This window comes from Ambystoma mexicanum, chromosome 12 (genome assembly GCF_040938575.1).
Source record: "Ambystoma mexicanum isolate Mex_15411 chromosome 12, UKY_AmexF1_1, whole genome shotgun sequence".
NCBI lineage: Eukaryota > Metazoa > Chordata > Amphibia > Caudata > Ambystomatidae > Ambystoma > Ambystoma mexicanum.
The window spans coordinates 205304890-205322769 of NC_090936.1; the positions used below are offsets into that span (position 1 = coordinate 205304890).

Below are 17880 nucleotides of genomic sequence, written 5' to 3' on the forward strand. Positions count from 1 at the left end.
TTTCTTTGCTGGGCAAAAAGCGGTTTAGCATGGGTTGAAAAAGTCAGCGGTGTAGGGGATCGGGGGTTACCTCCCCAATTGACTTAGGAAAAATGCAGGGCAAAGGGGGGCTGTTTGCACGCACAAGAGACCCATAGGCAGCCTCTTCCTGCATTTTAAGGTGTGGGGCACAATCCCAAAACTTAATTATGCACAGTTGGTAGACCGCATGTAAGCTGTGTTATGTGAAGGGTCTTTTATAGCATGCCAATCACCACCATAGTGGTCCTATGGTGCAGTAACCTTGTCCAATCAAAATGGGTATGGTGGGTACGATACCCCGACCAAAGTCTAACAATAGAGGCAGAATAAAAGATTTGACAAGACAACATTAGGATAGAAGGGGTTAAGAACAATGGGGAAGAGGGAAATGGTAGAGTAATAAGAGTAGGTGTACTTTTAGTGAGTGATATCCGAGAAAAGGAAATGGTCATCATCAAAGAGGGGAAAAATAGGATTCCTTGAGGAAACGAAAAGGGGTCATTAGACGTTTCCTAGTATCAGATACCAGGAAACTGATCTACTCTTACTGGCGTCTGATATCCCGGTATTACCGGGATAATACAGCTGCCGGGGCAACAGCGTTCCTTCCCCATTCCATGGCGTCCCATAGGACGCCATGGAGGGGATTGCCGGTATTTCCGGCACTGGTAATACCGGCTGTTTTTTGCCAGTCAGGGCTTGAATTACCTCCAGCTCTTGCCTGGAGTTCAATCAGTGTATCTCCACCAGTGAACTCGTGGTGTGGTGGTGAGGAAAAGTGCTGGTATAGGGAAATACTGGCACTTTTATGCCAAACCGCCAAACTTATAATAAGACCCAAAGACTTTTTCCCCATGGTACCAGTCTTTTTTTTTTTTATTTAGTGGAGCATGGATGCGTGATTGACCCAAGAAGTGTTTGGGTGTTTCCTATTGGCTTGTTGGTCGAAGGTTGTCAGGTGGTGTTGAATGGCACCCACTGCTGTCCCAGACGTCTGTCAATCAGACGCTCAGAGCCTTAAAAGGCAGTTTAACTGCAAATGGGTTATTTTACATTTCCCTCTCCGGTCAAGATCAGGAAATGTAAAAGAAAATAGAAACGCTCATTTAAGTGTGAGCATTTCTATTTTTTATATATCAGTTATACCTGGGGTCTTTAAAGAGTCCAGCAACATTGTGCTATCACCTGGGTCAACCGGCCACAGAATAGACCAGATGCAAGGGAACCAGTCGCAGAGCTTAAGTAAATTAAAGCACATCTCTTTGTGAATCAGCATTAGGTATGATGCATGTCCCTGTCAGAATTTCCCTTTTTTGCTCATTAAAAAAAACTTATCAGCTCGGGTACAAAGTGCAGGTGTTTTGTCCACATACATGTGCGCAGGGCACAAACATAAGGACAACACTTCTAAATCAGTTCCTTATTACAGAGAACATGTAGCAGCAGCTTGAAGGCTACTCTTTACTTCATTTCAAGAGGTTTTTTTTAATATATATTCCAGTTACCATCTTCAAATGCTTAAGTTTACCCATTCTGAAATAAAACCATAACCTTTTTGCTTTATATTTAAACTGCAGACATCTTATGTTTCAATAATGGAAAGCAGAATTTTTAAGTGGAATCATTGTAATAAATCTGTGTGTGGGTGTATACTTGCAATCTCCTGCCCCCAAAAAACTGATTAAAACCCAACATAACATTTACCTTTCACGCAATTTTTTTAGTTCCACATCTCTTTCCCCAAGTAATTCAGATATGCTAACAAAGTAATTGTGTTCCAAGTTTAGGAGCGTCTCTGAGGCAGGCGAATGAATGAGATCATGGTACACATCACCAAAATCTTCATCCCAGTTGGGTTCTTCTGGTCTTGCATGTTCCAACGTTGTCTAGAGGATTACAAAAGAACTTTACAAAGGCAAGTTGGGAGACTATGTACATTGATCAATACTTTGCACCAGAATCCAAAGGATTACATTCTCCCCTTGGGCTCTGAAACAGCATGCACGTAGTGTCCCCACAAACACTAAGAAATAGATTATTGGGATATAGGAAAAATAAATAACATTGTGACTACAACATGATGCTTTCTTCCTAAATAGCGTATATCAAGGTCTCTCATCATCCCATGAACACACTTTCCAAAAATATCACTTTGGAAAGCACAGACAAATATTTTGCATTTGTAGTTCTACATTTTCCATAGTATATTTGTGTATAATGGACATTATCCATTAAAGTTACACTCTGTCCTTGGAGGTGAGCCTACTCGTCTTTAATGGCACATTGAAACTGTGGTTCTTCCAATTTCATAACTATATTTGTTGAGTATAATATATGTTCTGTGCGGCTTCATGTCCATTACACTACCCAAAGATGTACAACTATTTGCATTATTCCCTGCATAGCAGCATTTATGGGATGTTGCCTTAGAGGGTCAGCATTTAAGCAAGGCTACTTCTAGGAGGTCTTCATGGCCACCCTCGGCGACACCGTACAAGGGGCACCATTATGCTCCTACAAGCAGCAACGGCTTCAACTATTTTAAGAGGAAAGGGTAGTAAAATATCACAGAGGATCCCATATTAAAAAAACACATATGAATCCATTTCTATCGATGAGAAGGACTACACAAAAGAATGCCATGCAGATGAGGTTGAATAACATGACACTCTTGTGAACAGTAGCAGCCAGCATGATGAAAAAAAACAGGCAAATGCTTTGTTGACACTGTTGGAGAGATTTTTCCTCAGGCCTGTGGTGAATGTGTGAAGGGACCTAACCCAAGTGGAGGAACAGATGGCACACCAACTGAGACCAAAACCACTTTAAGGGGTAACAAAGTCAAGTGGTCAAGCTTCATTCTTAGGAGCGGATGGGCTGGAACCAAAGTACAATTCGACCCATACAGAATAAAATTCAACACAAATATATTGTAAAAATATACATTTAGCACAGCACTATGATTAAAACACAAACACCTAAGTACTAAAGACCATACACTACAATACAGTGGTATGTAAGGAACAAGTTACTTACCTGTAACTGTTGTTCTCCAGCATGGGTCTGGCATGGATTCACATGCTCATGAATATTCCCCTTCGTCATGCTGGGAATCCTCGGTAAAGAAAAAAAATCAGTTTCAGGGTTGTTTCTGAACTCTCTTTCTACTATTAACCAATCGCTGGTCTCTGGGTCATACTGCCCCCAGCCAATGACTGCCCTCTACCTAAGCCCCTTCTCTGGCAGCCATCTTCAGAATTGTTAGCACGTAAAGTGGCAGTAGGACCAAGAGAAGAGCCACAGAGGGGAAGGCAGGAGGGTTTGCATGTGAATCCATGGCAGGCCCATGCTGGAGAACAACAGTTACAGGTAATTAACTTGTTCCTTCTCCAGCATGGGGTCTGGCATGGATTCACATGCTCATGAATACAAGAATAATAGCAGTACACACATGCACAACCACGAGAGGAGGCAAGGCTCAACATTAAGCATTTCAACAACTCAACATTAAGCATCTCTTACCTCTTCACCAGGCTCACCTTCAAGCAAACAGGTTGCGCAGCACTGCCTGGCCGACTCTGGACTCCTCCTTGGAATCCGGGTCGACGCAGTAGAATCTTGTGAAGGTGTGCGTCGACCTCCACATAGCAGCCCTGCAGATGTCCAGCAGGGGCACACCAGACAGGAACGCCGTAGTAGCAGTGATCGCTCTGGTTGAATGGGCTCTCGGACGGCCGGGCAAAGGTCAATTTGCCAACCAGTGAATGCATGATGCAGCCGGAGAGCCATTTGGAAATGGAAGCCTTCGAGAGGGCCTTCTCTTGGTTGACCGGTCCAAAGTTCACAAGCAGCTTTGATATCTTCCGAAAACTCTTTGTGCGGTCAACGTAGAACTTCAGCGCTCTAGCCACAATCAGCGAGTGCAAAGTCCTCTCAGCCAGCGACAAAGGCGACGGGAAGAAAACAGGTAACACCAAGGGCTCTTTGAGATGGAAGTCCGACGGCACCTTGGGCATGAAGGAGGGGTGCGTCCTCAGCACTACCCTGGTCTCGTGGAATGTCAGATATGGAGGCTTACAGGAGAGGGCCTGGATCTCTCCCACTCATCGTGCGGAGGTGATGGCCACAAGAAAAGCTGTCTTCCACGATAGGAACTTCAGCTGTGCCGAGTGCAGGGGCTCGAATGGCAGACCCATGAGCCTGGTTAGCACCACATTGAGCTGCCACGCCGGGGCCGGAGCCTTCACTGGTGGGAACAAGCAGAACAGTCCTTTCATTAACTCGTTCACCAGGCGATGCGACCACAGCGACGACCGCCCCGGAGTTCTGGTGTAGCGGGAGATAGCCGCCAGATGGATCTTGATGGAGGCATGTGCCAGCCCCGCCTTGGCCAGCGACAGCAAGTACGGCAGCACTTGAGGGGCTGTGATCCGTAGGGGGTTGATCTTCTGCGCACAGCACCAGACAGAGAACCTCTTCCAGTTATGTCCATAGCACCTAACAGTCAAGGATGCCCTGGCCTTTGCAAGGACTTCCTTGCAGTCCGCCGGAATGTCGTAGCCTCCGAACTCTAGTGCTGCAGGAGCCAGGCCTGCAGGTTCAGCGATCCTGGGTCGTGATGTAGGATGGTGCCTCCTTTCCTGGCGAGAAGATCCGCGTCCGTCGGCAGTTTGACTGGGGGGGGAGCTGACATGTTCAGAAGGTCCGGGAACCATATCTGCCTCGGCCACGCTGGCGCAACGAGGATCATCCTTCCCTGGGACCGTCTGAGTTGACTGATGAGTCGCAGAAGCAACAGCAATGGTGGGAACGCATACAGGAACAGGCCATCCCAAGGGAAGGAGAATACATCGCCCATGTTCCCCAACTGGGAAAACCTGCTGGCGAACCTCCAGCACTTGGTGTTCGTCGCCGTCGCGAACAGATCGATCTGGGGACTGCCCCACTGTCGGAATAGGAGATCCAGTTGATCCTGCCGAAGTTCCCACTCATGGCAAGAGTGCAGCTCCCTGCTGAGTGAGTCACTCCTGCCAGATGAAAAGGTACAAGGAATATCCCCTGGGCCACGGCCCAGTGCCACAGATCCTGCGCTTCCCTGGATAGGGCTGGGGATCTGGTACCCCCCCCCTGCTTCCGGATGTAGAACATCGTGGTGGTGTTGTCGGTGAAGACCCGTACCACTTTGCCCTTGAGGGACGGAAGGAAAGACCTGAGGGCCCAGAACATGGCCCAGAGCTCCAGGACGTTGATGTGCAGGGACCTCTCCTCCGGGAGCCAAAGGCTTCTTGCGTGGAGATCTCTGGTGTGCGCGCCCCATCCCTCCAGGGAGGCGTCCGTCGTCACCGTTACCTGGTGCGCTGAGGTCTGGAAGTCCACGGCCGCCGCGAGATGCGCACGGGTGCCCCACCACCGGATCGCATGACGGAAAGTCTCATTGAGTGGGATCTGGTCTTCGAAGGTTCCCGCCACTTGCATCCAACCGGCGTCGAGGAACCCCTGCAGTGGCCGCATCCGCAACCTGCACAGACGCACGAGGTAGATGCACAATGACATCATGCCGAGCAGGGACTTGATGGCTCTCACCCTGGCCACTTCCACAGTCAAAAGCCGTTGTACCTTGCCCAGGATGACCCTCGTCCTTTCCTCAGACGGTGAGGCCAACCGCACCACTGTGTCTGGCTCCCAGGAACAGGGCGTCCTGCGACGGTACCAAGTGGGACTTGGCAAAGTTGATTGAGAATCCCAGTTCCGTGAGCAGGCAGACGGTCTTCGCTGTGTGGTCGACGGCAAGTTCTCTTGACTTTGCCAATCGTCCAGGTAGGGGTATACATGTATCCTCTGCAGGCGCAGCCGCTCCGCCATAGGTCCCAGGCACTTGGTAAAGACCCTTGGAGCCAACTTCAACCAAAAGGCCAGGACCTTGAACTGGTAGTGCTGCCCTTGGACCACGAAACGTAAGAACTTTCAATGTCCTTTGTGTACGGGGATGTGAAAGTAAGCATCCTCCAAGTCCAGCGACGATAGGAAGTCGCCTTCATCCAGCTGTCCCAGCATGTGCTGAAGGGTAACCATCCGGAACTTCTGGGCTTTGATGTATTTGTTGAGGCGCCGAAGGTCCAGGATGGGCCGCCAGTCTTCTTTCGGACGAGGAAGTACCGCGAGTATACTCCGGAGCCCCAGAGCCTCTTTGGGAGGAGTTCTATCGCGCCCCTTCTCAGCATGGCTCGTACCTCCAGAAGCAGCTGTGGAACGTGGTTTTCTTTCCTGGCCACAGGTGGGAAATGGGGGCACTTTCTTTGGAACTCCAGAGTGTGCCCGTTGGCCAGGGCATCCAGCACCCAACTGTCGGTAGAGATGGCATCCCGCACGCCAACGAAGTTCGCCAACCGGCCTCCCATCGGGGTACTTAGGTGGAGGCCCGACGTCACAGCCGGTTCAGTCCTGTTTCTCCGAGGCATTGCCACCCTGGGCTCCTTGGTGATGACCGTATCCACCAGCCTTGCTGCGGCCTCTGTAAGCTTCCTGCGACGGGGAATGGGCAGCTTGGCGGTAGAACGATTAACTGCTGCCGAATCCTTTGGAGGCACCTTGAGATTTGCTTCCGGAGGTCCGAAAAGGACGGCCATGGTTGATGAAGAGTGCCTAGGGCACGGGCCATCTCGGTGTCCGCTTTAATGGCCTGTAGTGACTCGTCCACGGCTTTCCCGAAACAGGATGTTTTCCGTCGAAGGGCATCTCCAGTACCCTGGTCTGCACATCCTGACGGAAGTCGGTGGTCCTGAGCCGCCCGTGCCGGCGCAGGCAAACGCTGTTGTCCATCTGACGAAAACCGGTATCGGCGATGTCCGTAGCTACAGTGATGGCGTGATCAGACGCCACCTCGCCTTCTTGCAGGATTTCCAGGGCCTCCGCCCTCTTGTCGTCCGGGAGGAAGTCCAGGATAGGGGCGATCTTGAACCACAGCTCCCTATCATAGCGGGCCATGATCGCGAGGGCGTTGGCCGCCTTAACGGTAGTTGCTGCCAACGAGATGACTCGACGTCCCATGGCGTCTAGCTTCTTTCCCTCGCTGTCCGATGGGGAAGTGTAGGATGACGCCGTCGCCCCTGCCGCTTTCTTTTTGGCTACCGCAGAGACTACGCAATCCGGGGTCAGTTGCACCCTGAGGCACAGAGGAGCAGAATCCAGGACCCCGAACTTCTTCTCGTACCGGTCTCTGTTCGCAGCGGCCGTGAAAGGGTTCTTCAGAAGGACAGACCCTTGTCCCATATGTCGTCCAACAGAGGGACCGAGAGTACGGTTTTCCTCTTGGCTTCCCGTCATTGGTAAAAAAATCCCTCTTTCTTTTGTACCTCGGGGCACAGCTGGAAAAGCTCTGAGGCCCTGGCGATCATGATGTGAAAGGAGCCAATTTCGTGGGGGGTTCAGGGGGGGTGCCGGGCGGGAGGCGACGGGAGATGCATTCCATCTTCGCCACCATCAGTCCCTGTCGTCGCCGTCTCTGTCCCTGTCTCCGTCTCGTCCCTCGGAGGCAGCGATGAGGGTGAAGGCAGGAAGGGAGGGGGAGGATGGACTCGCCTCTGCTTGCTCGGTGGGCTCCCCGACGGTCCAGGCGCCGCTGGATCGTCCGCTGGGGATAAGGGCAACCTTGTCCTTATCTCCGTACACAGGGTCTGCAAAGCCATCAAGATTGCTCCTGAATTGTCCTGTGGCTTAGGCATCGGTTGCGACAGATGCGACGGCTGGGGCATGGGGTCCTCCGTTTCCTCCAAAGCCCGCGGCTCCTCATCGGCTCCACCGTTGCTCTCTACGTCCGCCTCGTCAGGATCCTTCCCGTAGGTCCTGACCTCCTAGAACTTCTTGTACAGGATAGCTTTGAGGCCAGCCAGCCCATCCTCGGAGGTGGTATCTGTGTCAGTTAGGGCTACCGTGCGCCCCCCCTCTTTCATGTCCCGGGGTTTCACGGGGGTCTTCTCGATAGGCTGAAAAGATGTTTCCCTCAAGGGTGGCAGGGAAACTCTAGGCCCGGAAGACGTCTCCACTGGGGTAGCCTCCGCAGGCTTCCCCAGGGCCGCCATAACTCCTTCAATCGAGGCCTTCGCCGGGTGAATCAGGGCCTTCACGACCTTGGGCTCGTCTGAGGCCTTCACCTTAGGGGGAGGGTCACTGCCTCGCCCCCCCTTGGCTTTCTATGTCGGGATCGACCGGTGCTTCTCCCGGAGCTTACCCATGTTCTCCGACTTCCTTTTCACCGAGCCAGAGCGTTGGCTCGTGGATGATGGCGTCGGTGACATCGTGCCCTGCCTGGCAGCCGAGGAGCCCGAACCAACGGCGCTCCCGGTGCCCGTGGACTCGCAGTGCTTTGCCTTTTGTTGGCCCCCCCGTCGCCGGAGCGCCCTCAAAGGTCTTAGAAGACCGCTCAGACTTCTTCTCACCTTCTGCTGGGCTCTTTGCCCCCAGCCAGTCAGCGAGTCGTTTATGACGGTCCTTCATGGTCCGGACGGACATGTTCTTGCAGAACGCACAGTCCTCCTCCACGTGCGACTTGTCGGTGTGTAGGCAGTAGAGGCACCGGGAGTGCTCATCCTCCTTAAAGACATTCTGCAGTCCACATCCTGGGCAGTTCCTAAACAGTTTGGATCCAGTAGACGTCGCATCTCCTTTTGTCCTGGGCCATGTCGAATCGGGGTAGGCCTCAAAGATCTTCCGGAATCTTCCAAGAAGTGTAATTCGACAACAATCCACCCTTGAGGGACGTAGAAATTTGCGAAACGGGTCCCCGTTGATCGGAAGAAGAATCGGTGGAGCTGGAGGCTCGAATTGACCGAAGAAATAAAAGTAAACTCTTCGAAAAAATGCAATACGCAGTAAAAGCTCGAGAGCTACAGCACGAGGACTCCCAACATTTGAACGTGTGGTAAAAATCTGAAGATGGCTGCCATAGGAGGGGCTTAGGTAGAGGGTAGTCATTGGCTGGTGGCAGTATGTCATGAAGCCTACCCACGGGGACCCAGACCAAGTCCAGCAACCCCGGAAGCAGGCATCAAGTTATTCCAAGCAAGCCCAACAACCCCTGCTAGGAGCTATTTGGGTGCAGTCCTGGCATCTATGGCGCCAGGCTCATATGGAGAGTCAGTTCTGGCGCCATAGGCGCCAGGCTCATAGATTAAAACTTACCTGATGCAGACCATGCTGCAAACTTACCTGATGCAGACCATGCTGCAAAAGCTCAAGGCCAAAAGAGGCTTGGAAGGGACTACTTTACGTAGGTACTATTTTTTTTGCTCGGGTGGGGCTGGGGAGGAATACTTACCTGGGACTACTTTGGAGGCTATTTAAACCACGCCCGAAGAGCAGCACACGCTTCGCGTTATTCTGCATCCAGCAGCGTAACGCTAACCGTGCCTGCAAGTCTGCATCCAGTCTTCTGCCACGCCCGCCTCGAGTCTGGAGCTCCTAGGAAAAGGGAGAAAGAAGGAGAAAAGGTTAGAACAAGAGCAATACCTTTGAAACTTACCTGAATTCCCGATCCATCGCGCCTTCGAGCTGGAAGAAAGAAGTTATTTTATGCGCGTCGCCTCGCCTGCTGCAGCGCCACGCTGAACTCACCGGCCTTCGCAGCATCTTCACATTCCACTGCATCCTTCTGCATGTTCCCGCCGCACTCCGGCACCTAAGGGGAAGACAAGAACAGCAAGGTGAGCCAAGGGAATACACAGAGGCAATATTAGTTACCTCCATAGACTTAACTTATTTTACCACCGGGGGTACTATTCCTCTTCATGGGTCGGCGCAGCTTCCACTGCATCCTCGCCGAACCCCGGCCCCTAAGGGGAAACAAAAGGACAGCAAGGTGAAACAAAGGGACAAACAAGGGGAAACCTCCTCACCACCATAGACTTACCTGATTTTACCACCAGAGGCATTATTCCCCGAGACTTCATACTTTCTCTCAGCGCCTGAATAAGGGAGAAAGCAACAGGTTACATATTGACATTATTTATCGAACTGTGTTGGATAATACAAATCATTACCTGAATATTACCGGTTGCCACGAGGAACTCTTCGCTAGGGTCAAGCTGCAACCTGCAAGGAATCGGACAAGAGTGAAAGTCAGACATTTGAACTCTTACGAACTACATACTTACGACGTCTTGCCGGGAATCTCAGAGTCAATTTTGTTCTGGAACTCACCAATTCCTTCGAGCCAGTGAAGCAACTGGTTATCTACGCGCCCCTGCGCTCAATGCAGGATGGAGAGCTCATCTTTCCAAACCATCAGGTGAGACTATAAGAGGGGACATCAAAGGTGATCAGTGGGGAGAACAGCGGGAGTGAGGGGGGGGGGGGGCGGGGTTAACGCTCAACTCCACGGGTGGTTAATTCCCTTTCTCCATTTTGCAGAAGAATATTCCTACGGGCCAAGCAAACGAAGCTAGGTGGGCCAGTCCAGTCCGTCATCTCGGCACTACGCGTCACATTGGTGGAGACCGGAGCTGTCCAGCTCAGATCGACGCCCCTGTGAGAGCCAGGTGAGCGTAACACAGTATGACGCAGAGACCAGTGATTGGTTAATAATAGAAGGACAGTTCAGAAACGAAACTGAAACTGATTTTTTTCTCTACCGAGGATTCCCAGCCCAACGACGGGGAATATTCATGAGCATGTGAATCCATGTCAGACCCCATGCTGGAGAAGAAACAACAGTAAAGGCACAAAGCATTAGTTCTGTCTCTCTCGAAGAGATACAATATAGGGTACTGGCCTAACAGACGTGTACTATGCTTATAGAAGTCCTAAAAGGTGGAAAGTACGAACGTTTTAGGAATCAGCCCCAAGGTGCCAAAACAACACATAGTAAAATCAGAACTGCAGCAATGGGCCTGACTAGGTCCCAGTTTACCTTCAGAAACAAGTAGAAACAAAGTAATCACTAATACTTTGTACTGTGCAAATTGAAGTGCAGTGATTTATTACATCAACACCTATCATAAATCACCTTCAGGACTCTATAAAGGCCCCAGGAAGAAGCCTCAGTAATGTGACAGGGTCCGAGTATCCTACTTGACCTCGGGCAGAAGGCCTACCAGGGTATTTGGCAGAGCCAGTCTAACCCGAGGGGTGGTGTCATTGAGTTGGGAGGCCCCGAGTCCCTCCGTTCTACTGGCGCCTTAGGGCAATGGTCAAGCCCCACTTGTTATCACCCCATACTTGTGCCTTGTTCTGACCAGTGTTCTCTTTCCTCTTTTTCAGGACTACAGAGGCCAGAAGTCCTTGCTGCGAAGGAGGGAACGAGCAACCAAACAGCGGAGCAGCATACGCTGCAGACCAGAAACCCAGAAGCTCAAAACCACTTGCCTAAGAAATTGGAGATTTACTTTTTTAGTTGTGGGCACCCATTACCGAACTCCGGAGAACCACATTTCAGGAGGGGCGTGCTTCACAGGCACTTTAAAGCCTCCTACCTGTATGTCAGGGCCCTGGGGAAAGAACAGGGTAGCGACTGCCCTTTGGAACCAAGACCAATGGGAAGGTATGGTGGAGTATAAAGTTGGACATACGAAACCGGCCAAGATGGGTTGTTCAGGTAGGGAATGTAGGGGAGTGAGGCTGAGTGAGAAAGGTGATTGAGAGAGTGAAAGGAAGCAGTGTGGGGAAGACGGTGGAGTGGGAAGAGTGTAGTAGTGGGAGGAGAGTGTAGAGTAGTGGGTGTGGAGAGGCGAGAGCAGTGCGAGGGGAAAGTAGAGTGGAGGGGTTAGAAAGGTCGAAGGGAGAGAAGTCTTACTAAGAGTAATGGAGTGAAAGGGAGAGTAGTAGTAGACAAACAACATTGGAGGAAAAGAAGGAAGTGGGAGACAAAGAGGAACATGGGAGGAAGAGAGGAAACAAAGGAAAAGAATAAGATCAGGGCAACAAGTATAGGGTCATGATAGGTAAAGAGTTAATGGGGCCTGGGGGATTGAAAGACACCCCTTCTTGAGATCTTTGTTTTTGTGTGACCGCAGGTTAGGATCCACCTAGGACTTCCCAGAGGGAGCCAGATAGATAAGGCTAGGCTCTCACTAGTAGCCAGCAAACTCATAGATAGTAGTGATGACCTTGGGATTTAGGGATGCCTGGGCTAGGGTGGGAGAAGCTCACAGGAGAATCGTCTTCAAGAGTTGGTTTATTCTTGATGTCATCTCGACAGTAAGGATGTTAGTAAGTCACTTTATAATAAAGTTACTCACCGTAGTGACTACCTTACTCCTAGTCCATAGTCCCCTTTCCTCCATACCTGTGGGACATTCCGTCCTTTGGGACGGGACTGGAGCACTTTTGTAAAAAGCAACAAAAATGTGAAATTTTTGTCCTATTTTTACGCGGGGTACCGCACGCTGCCGTAACCCCACCCTCCTCCTGAGTTCTGCCCCGTACATCGCCCTTCAGTCTTTTTCTATCACCAGGTCTGAGACCATTTAAGCAATAATAGATGATACTTTTTAGAGGGGACGGCGGGCGGTCGTATGGAGAAAAGGGGACTATGGGCTAGGAGTAAGGCAGTCACTACGGTGAGTAACTATTATACTCCTACATCCCGTCCTCTTTCCTCCCTACTTGTTTGAGATTCCCATGCACGCACCATAGTTAGTCTGGGTGGATGGAAACCCCCTACTGGAATAAGTTCTTTAGCACAGCCTGGCCAACCTGGGCATCAGCCCTGGAGCTCAGGTCCAAGCAATACTGCTTACTGAAAGCTGATGGGGAAGCCCACATAGCGCGCATTGGCGATGGTTTCCCAAGGAACATACTTCTGATCTTCGCAGTCGCTTTGCCATGAAAAAGGTGAGCATGGAGGCCTTTGGGTGGTTGAAGGCCTTGAATGCTGCAGGCTTCTGAGATACAGGAGGCAATCCATCGGGAGATGGTTGCCTTGGAAGCTGGTTTCCCTTTTGGATCTCCGAATGTGACAAAGAGTTGTGAGGAGCCCCTGAGTTCACTTGTTCTATCGAATTTCAGGGCTCTCCTGACATCAAGGTTGTGTAAGACTCTCTCGGCATCTGATGCCAGTTTCGGAAAAAAGACCGGTAATGAAATCGATTGGTTCAAATGAAAATCGGCAACTACCTTAGGCAGGAAGGAAGGATGAGTGCGAAGCACCACCTTATCTTTATGGAAAGTGAGAAACGGGTGTTCCACAGAAAGAGCTTGGAGCTCACTTACTCGCCTCGCGGATGTTGCTGCAATTAGGAAGGCGACCTTCCAGGAAAGGTATTTGAGATTGGTAGTGGCCATGGGTTCAAATGCTTTATGGCACAACGAAGGTAAGCACCACATTCAAATCCCATTCGGGATGAGGGGTGCGCACCGGTGGAAAAAGATGAAGACCACCTGCAAAATGCCTTTTAATGACCAGATTGGTCAATGAAAAGGAACAGTTGTCTGTGGTCAGGTAAGCCGCAATGGCAGATAAGTAAGCTCTGCAAGACAAGACTTGAATGCCTGAAGCTGCAAGCTGGGACACGAAAGATAGAACTGTGTCAACCCTAGCGTGCCTAGGGTCAAGTTGCTCTGCTAAGCACCAGTGGAAAAACCAGAGCCATTTGCTCCTTTATTTAGACATCGTAGGTGGTTTTCTGGCGGCTTGAATAATGCGCATATTGTCCTCCGACAAATTAAACTGCGCTGGGGACCTGAATTCAGGCTCCAGGCTGCCAAGCTGAACCATTGTTGGGAGGGGTGCCACATCTGGTGATCGCTCTGGTGAAGAATGTATGTCCCCAGAAACAAAAGGCGTGTGTCTTTCTTCTTTGACTATGGAGTTCGGGCGAGATCCAGCATTACCTGAAGCCAAAGAGATTGAAGAAATGTCACCATTCTGTGAATCAAAAACGGGGTTAACAGTCTTTCAAATTCCCATGTAGGCAAATAACATGTTCTGGACAGGGATTTCCTTGTCGGAATGGGTTCCCTTGTCCCAAAGAGGAGTGTTCCTCCCAATGAGCTCCCACGTACTCATACCCCTAGGAAGGTCTTACCGAGCGGGCTCACATGCCTAGCCTTAAAGGGAGTGTATCCTTTCAAGCGAAAAGGGACCAACTGCCCAAATTCGTCACACAGAACAGAGAAAGATGTTCTCCAGTGCCACACCCAGCTGCAGAAAGACCTGGACACGAACACCAGTAAACAGCTCCTCAGTGTTCCTTGCTCGCCAGCAAAGAAGGACCAGCTGATAAGCGAGGAACTTGGCTGCACTAGTGAAAACTAGAGAAAAGGGAAGCTCTGCGGTGCTTCCAAATAATAAAGGCAAACACACGCAGGCACCACCCAGTACCCAAGAACACGATGGATTATAATGAGTGATTCAAATCCTCACATCCATTGGAAGAAACATGCCCCCTAAAAAGAACAAAGTAATTTAACTTTCTGGGTCACTATTACCATTCCGTGGTGGGCCTGTGCAAAGGAAGTGAGTGGTGATTAGCCTGCTACTTGTAACTTTTGCTTCCATTAACAAGTCACAAGCGGAGAAGACAGGGCCAGAATCAATGGAGGGAGGGGGGGCATAAAAAGCATGGCAGGAAACAGGAATTTGTGAATTATGCTGGTGAGGTCAGGGGAAGAAAAGGAGGTGGAAGACCAGCAGGAGGGAGCATGGAAGCAACTTCTGGAGAATGGGAGGTATTGACTAGTGAGTGAAAGTGGTACTGATTGTGAGTCTGCATGAAACTGTGGCAAGGAGAAAGAGTTGTGGTGAATGTGAAGTGAGTGATAGAGTAGTGTCGGAGTTGAGGTGGGTAGAGTGGTAATAGAAGTGTGAAGCAGGGACAAGTAATATGGAGGAATAAGTAGACTTGTGGACGAGGGAGTAGTAGCATGGAAGAGGGAGTAGTAGTAAGGCGGAGGGTCAAGATGAGGTCTAGAAAGTATGAGATACATCAGAGGGATGGAGGAGTAGAGGATAGAGAGTAAAGGCAGGTGAACGTGGAAGGGGAGAGTATAGTGAGGTAAAGAAGAGGGAAAAGGAAGAGTGGGTGTGATAGAATACATGTATTACTCAGGGTGTCTGCAAGGCACAATCCCATACCTCTTAAGAAGACCTACAGCTTGGTAGAGTAGGGAAAGCTAGGCCTTTTGAAAGAGAGAAAAAAAAGAGAGAAAGTGAGAGACGGCCATAGTTCCAATTGAAAGTTTAATAAAAACCATTGAACCGTCCTTGAGCCATCTGTGACGAGGAATATGGCACCAGTGAAGACACCCAGCCTTGTGAAATGTGGGACAAGCAGTAGGCAAACAGAATTCCCCAAAGCTTCTCCATGTTTCCTAATCTTGCCTTTACCATCAGATCGCAATGAACGGTTCTGCAGTGCTGCTTACAATTCAGGCAGGGGGTGGAACAGGTAACTTCACTGGTTGCTTATGTGCCTCATGGTTACAGAAGAAACTCACATTCCCAAACAGTAGGTGTAGGCACCACCTTCAACCCTCATGTTTGCGAGCCCCGGTGCTGTTAAAATACAAACTTGCAGTACAAGGCTAAATGTGCATCACAGTTTTCCACACTGCCGCTTTTCCTGGCAGATAGTTCTAGGGAGCTACACAGGCCTCTTCCACTTGACTTCAAAACAGTTGGCAGGTTAAACTTGTGGATACCAAGGCCCCAAAAGTTCTCAAGGGATGCAAGAGACATAGCAGAGCTATGGGGACTGGCAGGCAAACTGCCTGCATGCAGTTTCCAGCGTTTTACTGTCCCAGTGCCAGCATTGTCACGTGGATGAAGAGCTTGGTTCAATGATCTGTGACAGTCAGTGTCCTGGCCCTGGCCCTGTCCCAGAGAACTCCTCCTCTTGGGGTGAAGAGTCAAGACAACCGAAGACCCAAGACAGACTTCATCAGACCTAGTTATGACCATAGGGAGAACCCAATAGCTGCAGTAACATTAACTTTCCAGTTTCCTCGGGCCAGCAGTCAAAACACACGAGAGACACATCCCGAAAACCGCTTCATTACCTAACCGTACCTCCTACTAACAAATGGGAAAATAAACTAGATGGATACACACCCTCCCCACTTAACAAGCTTGCAATCAACAGCTTTCTAAACCACCAGAGATAGAGACAATGCAGGCCTTCAAAGGGAAAAGGGCAGGGAAAAAAGGAACAGCACTCAGAAAAACACAAAGCATTACATACTCTAACAAAGAAAAAGCACAGGAGACCAGGGTGGGGAGGGAGAAAAACAGGTTACCAGATCACCAAACATTCTGAGCACATGTTCACCATCCAAAATGCCCACAACGGCTTTTCAAAGGCTTCTGCCCACAATGTGAGACTACAAAGCTTCGATGCCAATGTGATTCTGGCAGAGAATAACTGGACTTTCAAACCCAACCAATCACAGATATATAAATGCCAGTTCCCAGAGCATAAGGAAGCAGGGAAGCCGGAGCAAAGGCAGTTGCCTGTGTAAGTGGAGAGGAAGCGGAGGAACGACTGGGAGAGCAGACAGGCCTGGGAGTGCTGAGAGGTCCAGGAGCCCTGGCAGGCCGAGGCGGGAATGGAATGCATGAGACTTCTGAAAAGACTTAACTGCATGATAGTTCGAAGGGGACAATAATCTCTTGATTGTGAGAAGGTCACCATTTGCTGTAATAGTGGGGATGGCACTATATCCCTTACTGAGCATGAGAAAGGCAGCAAATTCCTTACTGATGTGAGAGTGACAGCAAATCCTTTAGAGAACGCTTGACAATGCGTCTTTGGAGCAGGAAGATGTGGACCAGCCACTATCCTCCTAGACTGGATCATAAATCAGAGGTGAGAGCTATTTTCCTGTGAGAAAAACGTAACTAACAATTGGCTGTCCGCTATATCCCTGTGACTTTAATCCTTAGAAGCAAGCTGGTGGTGATATCCCTATAACAGTGAGTTAAGCAAAGAATCTATTTTATACTTGTGAATGGCTGGTTGATTGAAGAACCTAACAGAAACACAGAACCCCATTAGATTAGGAAGCTTGATACCTTGTAGTTTAACCCACTGTGACACTATTTGTTTATCTTGTTCTGACAGAAGAATAGGCCATTTAGTTATAGACAAACCCAGAATCCCTGTAGGTGTTTATCCCAACCCCATCCTGATAAAGCTACATTAAAGGGTCTCATCATGAGTGTGCCAGTCATTTAAAAAAAAATAATAATCTTCCGGTACTACCGGTGCCACTGATTGCGGCAATCCCATTCCACGGAGTCCAATAGGACTCAGTGGAATGGGACTTACCAATGTTGGCGGCATCCGTAGAATCCCACTGACACTGGGATATCAGGCTCTTGTAAGGCGAGTTTGCCGGTAACCTGCCGTTATAACCGGCGGGTTACAGGCAAACTCGTAATGAGGCCCAAAGTCTTTAAAATATACTTCTGTGCCATGTGCTTTGTTCACTCTGCCACAGCTCTGAAAGAAGAGCCCCGTTCTCTAATGGTGCGAGACTCAACAGGCTCAACCAGCAAGGGGCCTCTGTGAGGGAGAGCTTATTAGAGAGGGGCAGTTTTTGGACAGTAGCTTTTTCAAACAGAGGTCGAAAGTCCATTTTTCTGAGATGGTCTAAGGTTGTATCCAGTTCAATGCCTCTCACAAGATGGATAAGCAAATATATTTAAGGTTACATTCAACAAACAGCAGAGGAAAGGCTCTGTGTGACATCACCTAGTAAATGAAAACCTCCCGAAGTAGCCTATGTCAAGGACACATCACCCCTTTTCTTAGACTGTTCTACAAGGTGGAACTCACCTTAGTACAACAACCCTAACACAATAAGGGAGACAGACCTGGTAGTCTGGCCCTTGTGTCAGACTCCTTCCAGCGGTGCAGAAATTAGTTC

General features: G+C 49.8%; 1 protein-coding gene across 3 annotated transcripts in view; it reads right to left on the reverse strand.

Annotated features, from left to right (window-relative positions):
- FERRY3 (FERRY endosomal RAB5 effector complex subunit 3) overlaps positions 1-17880 on the reverse strand; it is an 845039-nt gene that overhangs the window by 648440 nt on the left and 178719 nt on the right. For all 3 annotated transcript variants that reach the window (XM_069628304.1, XM_069628305.1, XM_069628306.1), the window contains one exon: positions 1726-1907. In XM_069628304.1, the coding sequence (XP_069484405.1) occupies positions 1726-1907 (182 nt within the window). The remainder of the gene's footprint in view (positions 1-1725; positions 1908-17880) is intronic.